Raw genomic sequence first — 18336 nt, forward strand, 5'->3', positions numbered from 1 at the left:
GTGATAGAAGGAGTCATCAACAGTGCTATCAAGCAGCACTTGCTTAGCAAAAACTGCTCACCGATGATCAGTTTGGGTTCCACCAGGGCCACTCAGCTCCTGACCTCGTTAAAGCCTTGGGTCAAACATGGACAAAAGAGCTGAACTCCAGAGGTGAGGCGAGTGTGACTTGGCATCAAGGCAGCGTTTGACCGAGTGTGGCATCAAGGAGTCCTAGCAAAACTAGAATCAATGGGAATCAGGGGGAAAACTTTCCGCTGGTTGGAGTCATACCTAGCACAAAGGAAGGCAGTTGTGGTTGTTGGAGCTCCAGGACATCACTGCAGGAGTTCCTCAGGGTAGTGTCCTAGGCCCAACCATCTTCAGCTGCTTCATCAATGACCTTTCTTCCATCATAAGGTCAGAAGTGGGGATGTTCGCTGATGATTGCACAATGTTCAGCACCATTCATGGCTCCTCAGATACTGAACTGTCCATGTCCAAATGCAGCAAGACCTGGACAATATCCAGGCTTAGGTTGACAAGTGGCATGTAACATTTGCGCCACACAAGTGCCAGGCAATGACTATCTCCAACAAGAGAGAAACCAACCATCGCCCCTTGATGTTCAATAGCTTTACCATCACTGAATCCCCCACTATCAACATCCTGAGGGTTACCATTGACCAGAAACTGAACTGGACTAGCCATATAAATACTGTGGCTACATGCGCAAGCCAGAGGCCAGGAATCATGTGATGAGTAACTTACCTCCCTCCCCAAAGCTTGTCCACCATCAACAAGGCACAAGTCAGGAGTGTGATGTAATACTCGCTACTTGCCTGGATGAGTGCAGCTCCAACAACACTTAAGAAGCTGGACACCATCCAGGACAAAGCAGCCCACTTGATTGACACCCCATTCACAAACATTCACTCCCTCCACCATGATGCACAGTAGCAGCAGTGTGTACCATCTACAAAATGCACTGCAGTGAATTCACCAAGGCTCCTTAGACAGCACCTTCCAAACCCACGACCACTACCATCTAGAAGGACAAGGGCAGCAGACACATGGGAACACCACCACCTGGAAATTCCCTTCCAAGTCACACAGCAGCCTGACTTGGAAATATATCGCCGTTCCTTCGCTGTTGCTGGGTCAAAATCCTGAAACCCCCTCCCGAACTGCACTGTGGGTGCCCTTACATCACATGGACTGCAGCGGTTCAAGAAGGCAGCTCACCACCACCTTCTCAAGGGCAATTAGGGATGGGAAATTAGGGATGGGCAATAAAAGCTGGCCTAGCAAGCGAGGTCCACGTCCCGTAAATGAATAAAAAAAATTGAATCTTTCTATTTCAATCTACACTTTCACTTGGGGCTGAAAATCTGGAGGTCCCATCCTCGAGCTGAAATATCCAGGATGATTTGGTGGTGCAAATACAAGTTGTTATTGCTTCTCCGGATATTGCCATTGTCTTTGGAGGGAGGGTGCGTGTGGAGTTAGTGTTGGTGATTACCGATGTCTTGAGTCCTCATGTCCTGATGCATAGTTGGCAGAGACACACCTACTCTGGCAAGGTGTATCTGCCTACTTAGGAGCAGAAGTGGGGCCCACCTTTATCATCGTAGATGCTCCTCCTGATGTGGGAGCTCCCCACTGTGGCAAAGTGGGGAACCTCTCTCTGGTACTCAGTTAGCTAAGGTCATTAATGGAGTTTCTAGCAGGTGAATCTTGACACTTTCTCCAAACTATGCTTAATAATAGAATCATGGAACTACTGTGCTTTTGTGTCTGTGCTGGCTCTTTGCAAGGCCTGCCTAGTCCCACTCCTTTTCCACCCCATCCCCACTCCCCCACCCACCCTTTTGCCTGTAGCCCTGTGAGTACTTCTCTTCAGATAATGAATTATCCAATCCCGTTTTGAATCGGCATTCTCCACGCTCTCAGGCAGTGGGTTCCGGATCCTACTTGTAGTAAGGTAAATTATTTTGTGTAAGTTGCCTGCAATGTTGCCCATGGGGGTCTGTTGATTACGTGGATGATTTTTTTTGTTTTGTGTACAAGTCAGCAATAGAGTTGTGAAGAGAGGCTTCAGAAACTTGTTTCACAGAGCAAACTGCTAACCAGGGCCTGCAGCTATATCTTCACAAGCCGCTTTGTGTGTAGGGAGTTTCATTCTAAATGTTGACGTAACATCATGACCAAAGTTCATGACAACAGGAAGTATGCATATGTGCAGGATTCTTAACACTGTTGCTCGGTCTCTGGGGATAATATAACTCATGCCGTGCTCCAAGTCCGAAATGTTCCTTTCCCTTAGTGATTGTTTCAGAAGCATTACCTGTGTATGACAGAACTTTACAAGAAGACCTGTTTATTAATGTTCATTCGAAGGCGTAGGAGTTGCATTTAATGCTTTCTTGTTTTTTATTTTCCCCAGGGCAGCAGTAGTTCAGACTCTCTGGATGGACAGTACTCGGATTATGCTATGAAAAGCTACGATGCAGTTGTATTTGACGTACTGAAAGTGACACCTGAAGAGTTTGCTGTAAGTGGACACTTGCCATGGTGCTGCCGTGGTGCGATACCCCCATTCTGGGGTCTGAGCTGTTGCAAATTCGGAGCCATCGCGCATTATGTTCATAACGTGGATCCAGTGAATTTTACTTATGGTTGAGGAGATCTGGTGGTCTTTGTTCCTTTTTCTCTTCTGGCCCAGATACGAAATCAGTCAGAAAACTGGAGCTCAAACCGTGCTTTTAAAAATAAAAGGAATTCTTGAAGTTAAATAGCACCTTGCACCTTCTCAGAATGCTTCACAAGCAGAGCCACTTTTTGGGCTCTGGCTGCTGTTGATGTCAATGCTGTCGGTTTAGGGACTTGAAGCATCCACACTTGCCGTAACTCCGATTTCATGGAGAGTGCCATTCTTGGCTTTTTAAATTCTTCCCTCATTTTCTGCTGTAACTACTATTTTGCTGATTTTTCTACACCATTCCCAATCTCTCTGTCACTCTGCTGTTGCTCCATTCGTGCTTCATCCAATCTCTTAAATTTCAATATCGCTGAAAAGTGACAATGTTGCTGAAGCTTTTTAATCTTACGCTTATGAGGATAAATGCAAGAATGCCAAATTTCGAATGTTCACAATTTTTCTGTTGACCCCTACCTGCCCTGCTTTGCCCCTGAAAGCACTTTCCACAAATCCTAATTTCCAATGAAAATCTCGTTTGCAACCTTTCTTTCGAATTAGAATTCCGTTTTCCTTTGCTCATTGCTCACTCACAGTAGCAGAACCCTACAGACACCACCTTGTAGCATCACAATAATCCCCAGTCTAGTCCATTTGAGGCCAAAATGGCCAGTGTAGAAAATGTTTCACTGTAAGCAATATATTCTTTAAACTGTTGACATCTAATGACTTAAATGGAGCTTTTAATCTTGCTGAGCGAGCAGAGATGTGTTATAAGACATTCCTATATCATAATGTTTATAAATTTCACGTGCCAATATCTTTAGTAACCGCCGGCGATCATAAATGTTTAAAACTGACAGAACTGAAAGTGCTGATTTTCTGTGTGTGCATTCCTGCTGCAGTGTCTCAGTACAGATCAGAACATTGCAGATCCAACCCCACCAATTTTGGTCTCATGGCTGAAAATTGGCTGGGGGAAGAGGGGGGCGGAGAATATATTGGAGATTTTGTGTTATGCACCTTCTGATGAAGGAGGCTCAGTGACAGAATTGTTACAGCACAGAAGGTAGCCATTTGGCCCGACATATCTGCACCAGCTCTCCTGAGCAATTCATCTAATACCATTTCCCCGCCTTCTCCCCGCATTGCTGCACATTCTTCCCTAATAAGCCAATTCCCTCCTGAATGCCCCTGTGCTGGGTATTTGCCTATTTAGAGAATTAACTTAAAATGCTGATTTTAAAAAAAAAACAATTATAGTCATTCTGGTGAAGCTTTGGTAGATGTGATCTAATGCAAATTTTGCTATTTTTACACCTATAAGGAAAACTAGATGAGGAGATGGTCTTTCCTAAAATCGTGCACTGATCCCAAATTATTTTAACAACCCAGGAACTTGCTCTGATTTGTTTGCACAAACCGATCATAGAGAGTTTGAAGTTTCTGGAAGGTCACACACACATATTGCGAGAATGATAAAACAAAAACAGAATTACCTGGAAAAACTCAGCAGGTCTGGCAGCATCGGTGGAGAAGAAAAGAGTCGAAAAAGTTCTGTTGAAGGGTCATGTGGACTCGAAACGTCGACTCTTTTCTTCTCCGCCGATGCTGCCAGACCTGCTGAGTTTTTCCAGGTAATTCTGTTTTTGTTTTGAATTTCCAGCATCCGCAGTAGTTTTTTGTTTTTATCTCTGCGAGAATGATGTCCAGATTGAAAGTAAATGACTGAATCTTGTGTGTTGCAGAGTCAAATCACTTTAATGGATGTCCCAGTATTTAAAGCGATACAACCAGAGGTAAGGCACAACATTTTACATTTGAACTTTTCTGGGGAAGAGGGGCACGTAAGGCAACTGGACTTTTCCTTTAGGAATTAAATATTCTGCCGGGCTGAATACTCATGCTTTTATAGTTATTTTATCATAAGAACAATATTTTACCAGAAACATTGTGTTTAAAAAAAAACATGTAAACCGCCCCCACCCATGACCTTTGTACACATGGAGTCAAGACCAAGTGTAATTTCCAGGTGAATTGGGTTTAGAAACACAGCAGCAATTTATGTCTGACGCCAAGCCACATAAGGAGATATTAGGTCAGATGGCCAAAGCTTGGTCAAAAAGAAAGGGTTTAAGGACTGCCTTAAAGGAGGAAAGTGAGGTCGAGAGATGGAGAAGGTGAGGGAGGATAATTCCAGAGCTTCAGGCTCTGATGACTGAAGGTGTGGCTGCCAGGTGGCAGTGATTAAAATCAGACCCACTCAGGAGGCCAGAAATAGAGAAGCGCATATTTCTTGAAGGATTGTGGGGCTGCGGGAGATTACAAAGCTATGGAATGGCAAAACCATGGAGGGACTTGAAAACAAGGGTGAAAATTTTAAAACCAAAGCCTTGCTTGAACAGGAGCCAGCGTAGGTCAGCGAGCACAGGGGTGATAGCGGAATGTGGAATTGGTGTGCGTTAAGGCATGGACAGAAGGATTTTGGGTGACCTCAAGTTTATGGAGGGGAGAATGTGGGAGACCAGCCAGGATAGCATTGGACGAGTCAAGTCTAGAGTTAACAAAGGCGTGAATGAGAGTTTTGGCAGCTGAGCTGAGACGTCGGCGAAGTCAGACAACGTTATGGAGGTGAAAATAAGCGGTCTTCGTGATGGTCCAAAAATGGAGTCGGGAGCTCATCGTGGGGTCAAATGTGACACCCAGGTTGCTGTTACGAAGCCATGCTTTATAAAAATGACTTTATGCATTTACTGGTGGAAAATCACTGACTAAGTTTTAAAGGGACTAAGATGGCTGCCAGAAGTCAACTGACTTTCATCATTTCTGTACTTACTCAGAATTATCTCAAGTCTCTGGAAAGTTCTTAATTAAGTGACCCTGGGTGGGGTGTACTCCCTTGAATGAACATGCTGAGATAAAACCATGTGTGGAATTCACACCTCCTATTGTCTGTGGATTTAACAAAACTCAGAATCCATATGGACTCCCAGACTCCGTATCTGAGGATGATACTTGACAAAGGCAGCTGCAGTGAAACTAATTAATCATAAGTGGGTGTAAACAGCCGCCATGCATTCCCCATTATGTAACAATGGCTTCTAACTTGGAATCATTATTTTGGACAATGGAAGTCACCTGATCAAAAGTAACCTCAGAAAACAAATCTTACTCCGAGATCCAGGGAGTAATAAGCCAGTCTGGAAACCAACAGCCTAGAAGGAGCCAATTGGACACCTCTCCAACCATCTTGCAAGCTCAAACCTTGTCTAAGGTTTGGCTATCCATGTGCCGCAGGCAAAGGTTTTAAAGAACTTAACCCAGTAGTTGCTGTCATTAGAAGGACAGATCAATTGTCTGTCTACATCTTTAAACCACCTCAACACCAAAACCAGAAGGACAACTGAGCTCAGCCTGGATTCACCCAAGTCATCAACCTACAAGAACCGTGTAACTTTAATCTTTATTGGACTTTAAGATATCATTTAATCTATCCTCCCACTCTGTCGTCTATTTTTGTGCATGAGAATCTGAGTGCATGTGTGCATGAAAGTTGGAGTGTTTTCATTGTTTTACTTAGACCAGGTTAAGTACAATAAATACTATCCCCTTTTTTTCTTTTTAAAAAAACTCAAGGAGACCTGCCTGTTTGTGTCTTTTACAGTCACAGCACACGTACAGTTAAACAAGCATATCCTTTTAACAGAAACCTGTGCAGTCAAACAAGGAGTGGGAAAAGAGGGGAGCTAACGTACCCCTCCTCACCTGATGATAATATCATGACAGACTGGCCTAATCTCAGACTGTCACCAGGGAGGGAGGGATGGAGTCAGTAGCTAAGGAGTGGAGTTTGGAGTCAGGACCGGAAACGAAGGCTTCAGTCTTCCCAATATTGGAGGAAATTTGTGTTCATCCAGTACTGGAGGTCGGATAATCAGTCTGATCTTTTTGAAACATAAAATTCTGAGGAGGCTTAACAGTGACAAGATGTTTCCCTTCATGAGGGGATCCAGAACTAGGGAGCATTAGGGAGAATGAGGGGCCTTTCGTTTAGGGAGGAGATTTGGAGGAAATTCTTCTCTCAGGGTTGTTAATCTTTGAAATCTTTGGAATCTTTGAGCAGTGGCAGTTGGATCATTGACTATATTCAAGGCTGGGTTCGACAGAATTTTGAGCTAGAACTGAGTCGGACGTTATGGTGGTGTTGGGGGAGAGGATGGTAGAAGGCAGGAAAGTGGAACTGAGGCCACAATCAGATCAGCCGCGATCTTATTGAAGGGTAGAGCAGGGTTGAGGGGCCAAACAGCTGACTCCTGATCCTATTTTTTATGTTCTTATGGCTATGCTGCAGTGTTGCTAAAAAGGGGCAAGGAACACTTGCTTCACTGTTAACTCTGTAATCTTTCAGGTACAAAATTTCTTTTCATGATTATGCATGGAACATAACCTGAAACATGGGATGTGATGCGTTTGTTGCTTTGATCTTTCACTTTTGGCAATTAATAGCAATCATGGAGTTATTTTCCATAGTTCATTTACTTTATAACTGGCAGTATTCTTAGGAAATGATGTATCGTTTATGAATTTTAGACATTAAAAAAATTATTGCAAGGTTTCATTTTTTTTAGCTCAATGATGTTTCTCTTGTTAGAACAGTAATTGATCAGTAATATAGAGCAGTAATTGATTAGTCATATAGAGCAGTAATTGATCAGTCATATAGAGCAGTAATTGATCAGTCATATAGAGCAGTAATTGATCAGTCATATAGAGCAGTAATTGATTAGTCATATAGAACAGTAATTGATCAGTCATATGGAGCAGTAATTGATCAGTCATATAGAACAGTAATTGATCAGTCATATAGAGCAGTAATTGATCAGTCATATAGAGCAGTAATTGATCAGTCATATAGAGCAGTAATTGATCAGTCATATAGAACAGTAATTGATCAGTCATATAGAGCAGTAATTGATCAGTCATATAGAGCAGTGGACAGAATGAGGTTGGCACACAAATTTGAACACAGCCAGCTTAATTGCCTGAATGACATGGGTCTCAAATTTCAATCCCGTTGGTTCGGTAATTGCTATCACTCTGTCACACTTGTTTGACAGCCTCATTGACAACCTGCTTCCCCCCCAAATTTTAAACCAGTAACAAGCTCTACTCGATATAGGCATTCACTCACTTCTTGTACCTGGTAGACAGGTTGAGATGTTGGAATTGGACCATGTGTAACTCTGACAAGATCTCTCTGACTTTCCCACATCAGGTCAGCCTGGCGATGTAGGCAGCACACTCGACTAAGTTCATTGTCTTTTTACCTTTAAAACTTGATTTGATTCTAATCAGAACACAAAAGACTTCTATCTTTTTAATGCTACCATCCTGTATCAGTTCCTTGGGGTGGAATCTACCTGTCTGAAGTCTAAGTTCGGTGGTGGGTGTGGAAGTGGGAGTGGTTTCTAAGCAGCGGTAGAGTTATGAGCACCTTTTCTACCAGTGCTATGAATACTGTTTTGTACAATTCCATGGTGTAGTATTTACCCTCAGGCCCCTTCCTTTCAATGCCCATTCGGACCAGGTTATCAGACGTCAAGACACAAGGTGTTCAGTTTTGGTGGATGCAATTTGGCTGGCCCCAACTGCTGAGGATGCCAAACATGCCAAATTTCCAGAGCACCTGATGTTTAATGAATTGCAACATAATTGTGATAACCAGCCTATTAACTGACCTCCTCTGCTTTTCATTGTCATCAACAAGAGAGTTACAATGGGATATGTTTAACCGCCGTTGACCAACACGATGAATACAAATGGACTTGGGGGGAAATAGGAACTTTGCCCCATGCATATCGGTGCTCCATAATCCTACAGTAATTGTTCATGATGTAAAGTAATTTTAGTCAGGGTCACAATTATGTAATTATTACTATCTTAATTAAGTTTAATATTTTAAAAATATTTTGTATTATAACAGGTTATTTAAAAGTGAACGGCAAATGCAAGATGATCAGGGTTAATAGTTAAAATCTTCCAATTTTGATGGTTTAGTATAATTCCTTTTCATTTGTTTTTGGCCTTTCTTTACAAATCGGTTTTGTATATGAGGAAACCAGAAATGGAACAGGGTAAACTACACCAGTAGACATTGTGTTATTGAATAATTACTTGGCACATTAGTTACTTTCCTTCGAAGCAAGTAGTTATGGTTCCAAACTACAAAAATTGATGTTGATTGCAGGAGTCAGTATTGTCTCCAGGCCGCTTGTCTATTTGTTTTTTTTTTAACTGGAGAATTTTGTGAACCATATTGCTGTTTTATCCTTACACTGCCATCTGGTCTATTCCAGCCTCTTTGGGCTGGTGTTTTTTTTTTAAGTCTTTAGTTCACACTCCGCCACAAATACAAAGCCTAATATTATAGTCATGCCCAAAGTTAGGAGTGGCTGTTTAACTATAATAACTCTTCACCACTGAAGTAAAAAATCTTTTTGTCTGTCAGTCGTCACTTCCTTTTTCTCTCCTAATTTCTCTTCATGACCTTCCCTTTTTAAGTTTCCTTTCTACCTATTTAAGCATTGCACATTGTAGTGATGCTTGTGGGATACTGCAGGGGGACACATCGGCAAGCAGCTAATGGCAAACACACTTTGAAAGTAAGAGTACGGAAAAAGGTATGCCTTAACTAGCAAATGGAATAGAAGAGTGTAGTAATTATGGTTTTGGGAAATGTTGGACTGTAGCTTTAAGAATAATCCTGTGCTGTATGATCACATGATCTGTGTAAACGAATGTGTTAACAGCAGTCTCTACAGAGGAGTGCTTCTTTAGTTATGGAGTTTGATGCGCATGGGTAGTTGCTATCGCTGTCTTGTAAATAAAGCCAAATCTTTCCACTAAGAAAAGTTGTCTGAAGATCAACTCTATAGCAAAGAGCTAAGGTTTCCTGCACTGCAATGCATAGGTCACTAAAATGGCAAAGTGAAAAAAAAGGAAGAACTTAAATTTATATATTGCCTTTCATGACCTTGGGACAGCGCAAAGCACTTAGCAATAAGGTACTTCTGATGTGCATTCACTGCTGGAATGTAGGAAAGGACGGGGCCATAAAATGACAAATAGAATCTGGTTTTTATGTCTAGATGCACAAAATATAGACGAAAAGAGGTAATGTCGAACTTCTACACGACCTTTAGTTAGACCAGAGTTGGAATGTTATGTGCAGCTTTGAGCACCCCATCATAAGAACGATAGAAATTTTGCAGTATAGATTCTCTGGAATGTTGTGAGGATGAGGGTTACAGTTCTGAAAAGAGATTTTAAAAATGTTGGTGCTTTTTTAAACTAGATTATGAAGGATTGTGATAAGGTAGATGGTGCTATATTGCTGATGTAGTAGCAAGAAAGGACAAATCTAAAATAGTCACAAATAGAATGAAAAGGGAAGACATATTAGAAAAATAATTCTTTACACAGAGGAAGCTTCAGGTGCATATTTCTCTGCTCCAAATTGTTGCGAAGCAGAGTCCATAAATTATTCTAATGCATTGACAAGTAGAACATTATAAGCAATCCCATTATTCAGCTGTGATATAGTTAGTGATGACAGTGATTGTGGTCAAGGTGGAGTTGGTAACCCTGTGAGATTTCTTTCAAAAGCTTGGAGAAGTAAAGGACGCTGCAAATAAAATACCATCTGTTTTAAATGGGGTAACCACGGCAATCCCTTTTCATCAATCCACATATACATAATGTAGATTTAATGAGCATTTTTCAGCCTCAACTCAGTAAATCAAGAAAGCATGTGTCTTCAGATGGAATTATGGTGTTATTATGGAGATCACTGAACCTAATAACTCCTATAATACTAATGACATGTTTAGCTCGTTACAACTCATTGCAATTAATTTTTAAATATTGTATTCTTTACCTTTACGCTGAGAAAATCAAAATAATAATTGCCATAACATTAGATATACAAGATAATAAAATCAAGAGGTGCTTTGAAACTAAGCCAGTCACATGAACTCTGATACGTTGAAATTTGCTGATCATTGGAAACCTTCATTAGGAAATAAGGGGTGAAATTTAATCCAGGCGATGGGTGTCTCACCCCATGACGCCTCCTTAGGGGTAGGCCGGCCGTAGTAAGTGCCAATCAGGCACAGAAGTAGCCAGCGGCCGGCCTTCTCGGGGATCCAGGACCCTAGGGCAAAATACCCCGCCCCCAGGAGCTGCTGGCCTATCAGAGGCCAGCAGCTCCTCATTGCATTAATTGTCCACTTAAGGGCCTCAGTTGGCATCGGGGTGGGAGGCCGTCCACAAGCCCTTCGCATCCCAGACACTATCAGGGCAGGTGGTGTGAAGGCGGTGGGGTCCCCACCCTCCACCCTCTAGTCTGATTAAATTCCCTCCTGCCTCCAAACTCACCTCAGAGGAGGAAATTAAATCCCACTCAGGACGTGAGATACAAGAAATTGTACAAAGGCACTGTATCAGTCTTCTTATCATGTCCACGGACAGTCTATACATGGCCCAGTCAGAACTGGACACATTTTTGTGCCTTGTTGTTGAATTCGGCAAGATCTGCAGCAGTGTAGGGTTCCTCTAGGATAGGCATTGCAGGAGATGTTGCATAGTCTGTGGCTCAGTTCCACATTCACAAGTTGTCGGGCAGGTTGTATATCCCCATTTGCTTAGTGACACCTTTGAACGACCTACACCAGTCTGTTAAGGCACTTCCAGGCTGCCCAGTTGCAATTAGCTCCTGGGGGAAGGCTTTCATCCGGTAGAATTTCCATTGCTGGGGGTTGTTCGAGACTGGTGAGCCAGTCTTTCCACAAGGCGATGCGGGCTTCAGATGGGGTTGATTGTAATGGAACAACGCTGTTCATGAAGCTCTTCCTTGACTTTAGGCAGCTGGGTGTAGGGGTACGACCATGTAGAGGGTGCCTGTCATCTGATGTTTGACGGAGTCGCTCTTTCTTGCTGGCTACCGTTCTTCTTATATCAGGGGGAGCGATACCCGCCAGGATATATAGGCTGTTGGTGTTCACTGTATCAGTGATGTTAAACAAGCGCCTGAGTATAATCTATTTTTGTTTCCTTAAGAATGGGGGAATTAACCTACTGTTGAGTGATGGATGTTATGGATTTTGTTCTGGCAAACGTATGGAAAAATAATTGTCAAAATGTGTGCTTTAAGTATGCGGCTCATATAGCCAAGGTTATAGTGACTCAGTGGAATTGTGGCGTGATGCCTTCTAATTAATCCAAAACTTGAAAGCTAATTTCTCTCAGTTGTATTTCGTCAGAGGCGTATAGAGTTCCAGATTGCCATAGATCATTAAACTGGTTACAGTAGTCCTGCAGACTATGGTGAAAAAGGAACACTTTGATTTTTCTTTCCACTGCTCGTTTGATAATTCAGATCCTCAAGGCAGCAGCTTTCCCACAGACTAACGATTGCAAACTTTGAAACTGAGTTTTTTGGCGGGGGGCGCGTGGGTGAGGTTACGGGAAATTGGTTATGTTTTTAGGACTGTTCGCAAATCCCCTTTTTTAATCTTAGTGTTGAAGGGTTCAGAGCTTAGCATGACTAAAAATAACTTATAAAATGCTGTTACAGTAGGCTTCTCAGCTGCCTTTACCTCTTGATGAACAGTTAGTGCTTTTAATTATAATCCAGCCATGAACCCACTAATTACTGTGGAATAGCAGTAATTATAGTGGAAGTGGAATAATAAATTAAACACATTGTCAACATGGTTAAGCAACTTTTAAAACAAGTAAACTTTGAAGAATCTTGAAAGAAATCGTGCTCATATTACTTATAAGCCAAGATACTTCCACAATCTCAGTTTGGGTAACAGCAAGGGAACTACATTACAACAGTTACCTCAACTGGACTTCATTGGTTGTAAAGTGCTTTGGGACATCCAGAGGCCATGAAAGATGCTATATAAATGCAAATTAATTCTTCCTTATTGGTAGCTAGTTGACTGCAGGCAGACTGTCCAGCCAGTAAAAACATTCCATTTTACCAAGCCGCAAACCTCAATGTCAAGAACAGCATCTATCATTAGGTTCATAGGCACATCGAAAGATTGGTGCAGGACACTCAGCTCCTTAAGCCTGTTCTACTATTCAGTTAGACCCTGCCTGATCTCTACATCATCTCCATTTACTACATTCGCTCCAGATTCCCTACGTTAATATATATTTTAAAAACTATCGATCTCTGTTTTGACAATGTCAATGAATCCATCATCCACAGTCATTTAGAGGGTTGAGTTCTAGATTTCCACCACCCTTTTGTTTATTGATTTCATTCCTAAATGGCCCAGCTCCAATGAAAATTTGCCTCTTTGGTTTGCATTTCTCCAACAGAGGAAATAGTTTTTCTCTATCTACCCTTCTAAATTTGTTTATCATTTAAAGACCTGGATCAGATCGCCCCTCAGCTGCCTAAGCTCGAAAGAATAGAATGTCGGACCTAGCCTCAATTTAACTCTTTAAGGCTTGGTATTACTCATGTTAACCTGCGCTCTGCCCTTCCCAAGGCTGATATATCCTTACTGGTGTTTAGGCCTGGAATGAAATGCAGTTCTCTAGATAGGATCTGACTAAAGCTCTGTGTAACTGTAGCATAATTTGCTCAGTTTTTTTCCCTAACCCTCTCTGTATAAAAGCCATAGTTCCATTAGTCTTTTTTATTACTTTTTCTATCTGTGCACCAGCTTTTTAGTTATTTGCACATGGTCGTAGAGTCATTTACGGCAGTAGGAGGCCATTCGGCCTATTGTGTCTATGCCAGCTCTCTGTGGAGCAATCCAATCAAACCCGCCACCCCACTCTTCCTTCAAGTGCCCACCCAATTTCCTTTTGAAATCATTGATTTGTCTCTGCCTCCACCATCCTCGCGGACAGAGGGTTCCAGGTCATCGCCACTTGCTTTGTTTAAAAAAAAGTTCTTCCTCACATCCTCCCTGTATCTCTTGCCCAAAACCTTAAATCTGTGTCCACTAGTCCTTGTATGATCAGCTAATGGAAGCAGTTCTTTCTTATCTGCCTTATCCAAACCTGTCATATTTTTGTACACCTCCCTAACATTTCCCTTGCCCCAAAGAGAACAACCCCAGCTTCTCCAACCTAACCTTTTACCTAAAATCCTGCATCACACAAACCATTCTGGTAAATCTCCTCTGCACCCTCTCAAGGACCCTGCAGTGGTGACTTCCCTGACAGGCCAAACCTTCTAGGAAGGACATTCAGGGCCAGCTAGAAGAGACTCAAAGAAGGTGTTTTTTTTTTTTAGTTTTATTGCCTCTCTGAGCTCCAGGGAGCTTTTGGCCACCTCATCCCCGGGCTTCTCCGTACCCTGACTGGGATTTCCTCCACAGAGCTGCCCGATGGACTTAACCTATGCAAGGAAATGCTCACCCGAGTCCCTGGTGTGGCCTCCTGTCGGGCACTGATTCCTATATGAGCAGGAGTCCAATTTTTCATCTGTAAATGAGGAAAAGAAGCTAATACCTTGTTGGGCCTCAGCATGTGATCTTGCCCCTCACCCTGGCACCCCTCAACCACCCCCACCACCCCCACACACACACACACACACACGCATCGATCCCTTCCAGAGCTAAAATCGAGGCCTGTCTCTGATAGACTCCAAGTAATGTCCCCAATCAATAATGTTAAACTGATAAGTTTGTAATACCTGGTTTCTCCCTTCCGGTGTTCCAATTCCAAGGTACAATTCCTGAATCCAGGAAACTTTGGGAAGTCATGACCAATATGTCTGAAGTTTCCTCATGTTTTAATACACTGAGGTGGAAGCCATGAGGTCCTGGAGATTTGTTCACTTTAAGTTCCTATATTTTCTCCATTGCTTGTATTAAATGCACCAATTTCCCCCCCCCCATGGCCTATGTTTAGATTCCCTTGTTCCACTGGTAATTTGTCCCCTTTATCTACTGTGAATATGGATACAAATATCTGGGATTGTTTTGTCTGTATAACTGGTCTAATCTATTAGACAAACCCAGTGCTACAGATAATCCTGTTTCTACCCTCATGTTGTTTTGTTCCCTGGGTGCCGATTGTGGCCCACGTCTAATAGTTCCCATCAAATGGGACTGTAATTTCCAATAGAGGCTCCAAAACCATACGTGGCTGCAGAACACCGTTATTAATTGTCCCTTCTAGAAATATAGGGATGGGAGTAGGCCATTCAGCCCCTCTAGCCACTGCTACCGTATAGTTTGATCATGGCTGCTCTGTATCCTAATTCCATCCACCCTCCTTGGCTCCATATCCCTTAATACATTGAGTTAGCAAAAGCTATCAATCTCATTGTTAGTTGAGCTAACATCTACTGCTCTTTTATGGAAGAGAACTTCTACCACCCTTTTGTTAAGGAATCTTCCAAAGCTTCTTTCCTGAATTGCCTGACTCCGGTTTTATGGTATATCCTCCAACAAATATTTCAAAGTTACAATGAAACTAAGAAGATTTTCTAATTTTATGTAAATTTTATTTGAAAATGTCGTATTAGTTTTGTAATGCAGGCAAACTCATTCGACCTCAATGAATAACAGATGTTTAGGAAAGATATGATTTTTGCATGCTGTAGTGTAATAGCTAGCCCAAAACAGACCCAGGGAATAATATTACACAAAACCTTCACTTATAAGTGAAAAATGACCTGTAAAATTGTTTAAAGTAGCATTTTCTTAGCCTGTTTATGATTGAATGATTGTTTTTTAGCCATATGCTTGCTGTAATTGCAAATTACTACGCAAATTTAATTTAATATTATTCGAATTTGAATTACATGATATGGATCAGCCTGTATGGATTGTAATGGTTTCCGACTCTTTCAATATAACTTAAAGCAGCCAGATGCTAGAACAGTCAGCTACATTTTCCAACTCTCCTGTGGATCAGAGGATTCGGGGCTCTGAGTTTATGAACATTCCAAAGCGCAAACATCAATGTTGGATAATGTACAGATACGTTGGTTAACTTTTATGTCTGCATAAAATATCGAAAAATCTGTTTTCAGTCTAGATGTTGGGATATTATGCAACTTTTTCGTTCAGAACAAAGTATCTAGCCAATAATATTCTGGTCCTAGAGTGATATGAGGCTTTTGTTCCTTAGTGTAGAATGTGTTGCTTGTCCGCAAATATTAGCAATGTATCATTATTCTGCGCAGAAGCATCCACTAACTATTAATTATATACAGGATAATGAATATCACAAGACAACAACACTTTTGGGTCTGGACAGCTTTATAAACCACGTGAGCCAGGTTTGGTGGTTTTGGCAGTTACTTGAACTATCCAAAAGATTACTTATTCAGTCTCCTTAGGCCACAATCAATCCCCAGAGGAGAGCGTGGATAATCTGCTCCGAGACCTTTGCCAGTATAGCTGTGTGACATGGACATTTGCTAACGTTGAGCATAGCAAGTTAAGCTTAAAAATAACTAAGTGTTTCAATCGTTCTCGCCACTCACCTCTTTTTTTAAAAAGGGTAAGCCTTCAGCATAATTGTGAACTCTCCCCCTTTGTTGGAAGGATACTTCAGTTCTGTAGTTTGTCCAAAGAAACAGTTTTGATTTACCTATGCAATTCCAGTTTTCACTGATTTTTCAAAACAGTCAGCGATTTACCACATACAAAGAAACCACAAGGTCACTTCACACGAAGCAGAAAATGAGAATTTTTCTGAATTTTTTAAGGAATGTGGTGGCACTTTCCTGACCTAACATTGTGAAATAGGAAAATAGTTCACAGCTGTAATAATCCACGATCTGATGAAATATATATTAAATGCAACATGTGGGGAAAATCTAATGGGGAGGAAAGGTAGCAGAATAATAAACTGTTTAGAAACTTAGCCAATGCATTATTAGATTAGGCTAAATAAACTCAAGTACTGCTAATTCCAGTAAAGAGCCAAATCTGGTTTGGGCAACAGCATCAATACTTGGAAAATAGAGGAATAAATCATCAGGATCAAATTTGAGTATTTTAAATTAAAATAACCTGATCGATAACAGTAAACGCGGTTTAGCAGGGGAGATTCCTGAATGATGAAGCTCCTTAAGCCAGTAGCATCCCAAGTGGAGAGTCGTAAACCATATGTACCAAGATTCAGAAAAATGCCTTTGACAGAGTTCCCTATGAAAGGTGTATTGAAGTTGGACACAGTGGGAGTTCAAAGTTAGTCTGGCTGTGAAGGAAAGAAAGCTGCGGATACTCGTTAGGGGAATTATTTTAGCATTTGGTTACTGAGTGGAGTGTCACATACATTGGTCATGAGGCGCTGACTGTTCCTCATCTACATTGATGTCAAAGATGTTGAAATCCAATAAAAGTTAAGCTCCTGGATGCTGGACTGAGGGAGGCAGTCGGGATGGATTACACTGCCGGTCACTTACAAAAGGATACTTTGTGCAGTTTGGTCAGATCAGTGACCTGCCTCATCACCTCAACATTTACATATTCATTACTTTTAGTACTTTGGCTTTCAATTCGAAGAGAAAGGCAAAGTAGACGGAGTCACTGGAACCCCAGGCTCCCTGTAGGCTGGAGCTGATCCACGTTTGCAGTCCCGCCAAAGAAACCACAAGTCAATCTGGTCTAACTTTAACAGACTTTTAACAGACTATTACCAATTTTGTGAACTGATCAAATGAAAGAAAACGTACCAAAAAGAGTATAGTGATTGATTTGTTTAGCGGCTTAATTACTGTCTTTTGAAGAGAAAAAATTTATACAAGTACATGAATATGTGGTTTTCTTCATTAAGTGGCTTGTTTTTTAACTGTTAAAAGATTGAATGATTTTCATTTTATTTCCTTAACAGTTTTCTCGCCAATTTTTATTTTCTAGAATCATGCACATGCTATCCTGGTTACATAATATTAATCAAAGCAGAAGCTCAAGTGATAGCCTGCCTGAAGTAAAAAGTTTTCAAAGAAAAGTTGGAAATACTTTGGAATTGGTGAAGGGGCTTGATTCCCAGGGTAGAATCATCTCAGATTTGCACTAAGTGTTGTAGCGGGTGGATAAAATGACATTTTACTCACTGGCTGCAATGGCAGCTTCTCACACCGTATCGTCCCAAACCTGCCCCATTAATTATGCATTCCCGGGATACACGCTGTTTCGATGGTGGGCGGGGTCTCATTTGCCTGCCACGCCATCACCTTGCACAGGTCAACATGTGGCCCCGCACATGCTTTGGGATACCCTCCTTCCCCAGTCCATCCCTCACCCTGCAGCTTCTTCCCTTGCCTGAGGCCACTTCTCCCCCTTCGCCAAGTAAGCCCTAGCCCTGTAGCCATCGAAAAGCCACCCACATATGGCTGAGCTAGTGGGTAGAGGCTTACCCATGAAGCTCCCTAAAAGTGATGTGGTGCTGTCTGTGAAGCCTGGCGCTGATGACTGCGAGTGCTGACCGAAGCAAGTTAGGCAAACAAACCTTGAAATCCCAAGCGAAGTGCAGCCCGCCAGGTGCATGTCCCTTAGGTGCTGTTGTGAAACACGTCGGCGTGTTTTCCTGCCAGCGAGGGTGGGCGGGTGGATGATCCAGCTGGGGGTGAAGGGAGGAGTGCATGGGATGATTCTGGTGGGCAGGCC

The 18336-nt window shown here is 42.0% G+C and overlaps 1 protein-coding gene across 4 annotated transcripts in view; it reads left to right on the plus strand.

The window, feature by feature from the left end:
- The window catches only part of LOC144685438 (ras-specific guanine nucleotide-releasing factor RalGPS1-like), a 911907-nt gene that overhangs the window by 185124 nt on the left and 708447 nt on the right, over positions 1-18336 (plus strand). For all 4 annotated transcript variants that reach the window (XM_078549928.1, XM_078549931.1, XM_078549929.1 and 1 more), the window contains 2 exons: positions 2426-2533; positions 4426-4476. In XM_078549928.1, the coding sequence (XP_078406054.1) occupies positions 2426-2533; positions 4426-4476 (159 nt within the window). The remainder of the gene's footprint in view (positions 1-2425; positions 2534-4425; positions 4477-18336) is intronic.

The sequence above is a fragment of the Cetorhinus maximus genome, chromosome 10 (genome assembly GCF_964194155.1).
Source record: "Cetorhinus maximus chromosome 10, sCetMax3.hap1.1, whole genome shotgun sequence".
Taxonomy (NCBI): Eukaryota; Metazoa; Chordata; class Chondrichthyes; order Lamniformes; family Cetorhinidae; genus Cetorhinus; species Cetorhinus maximus.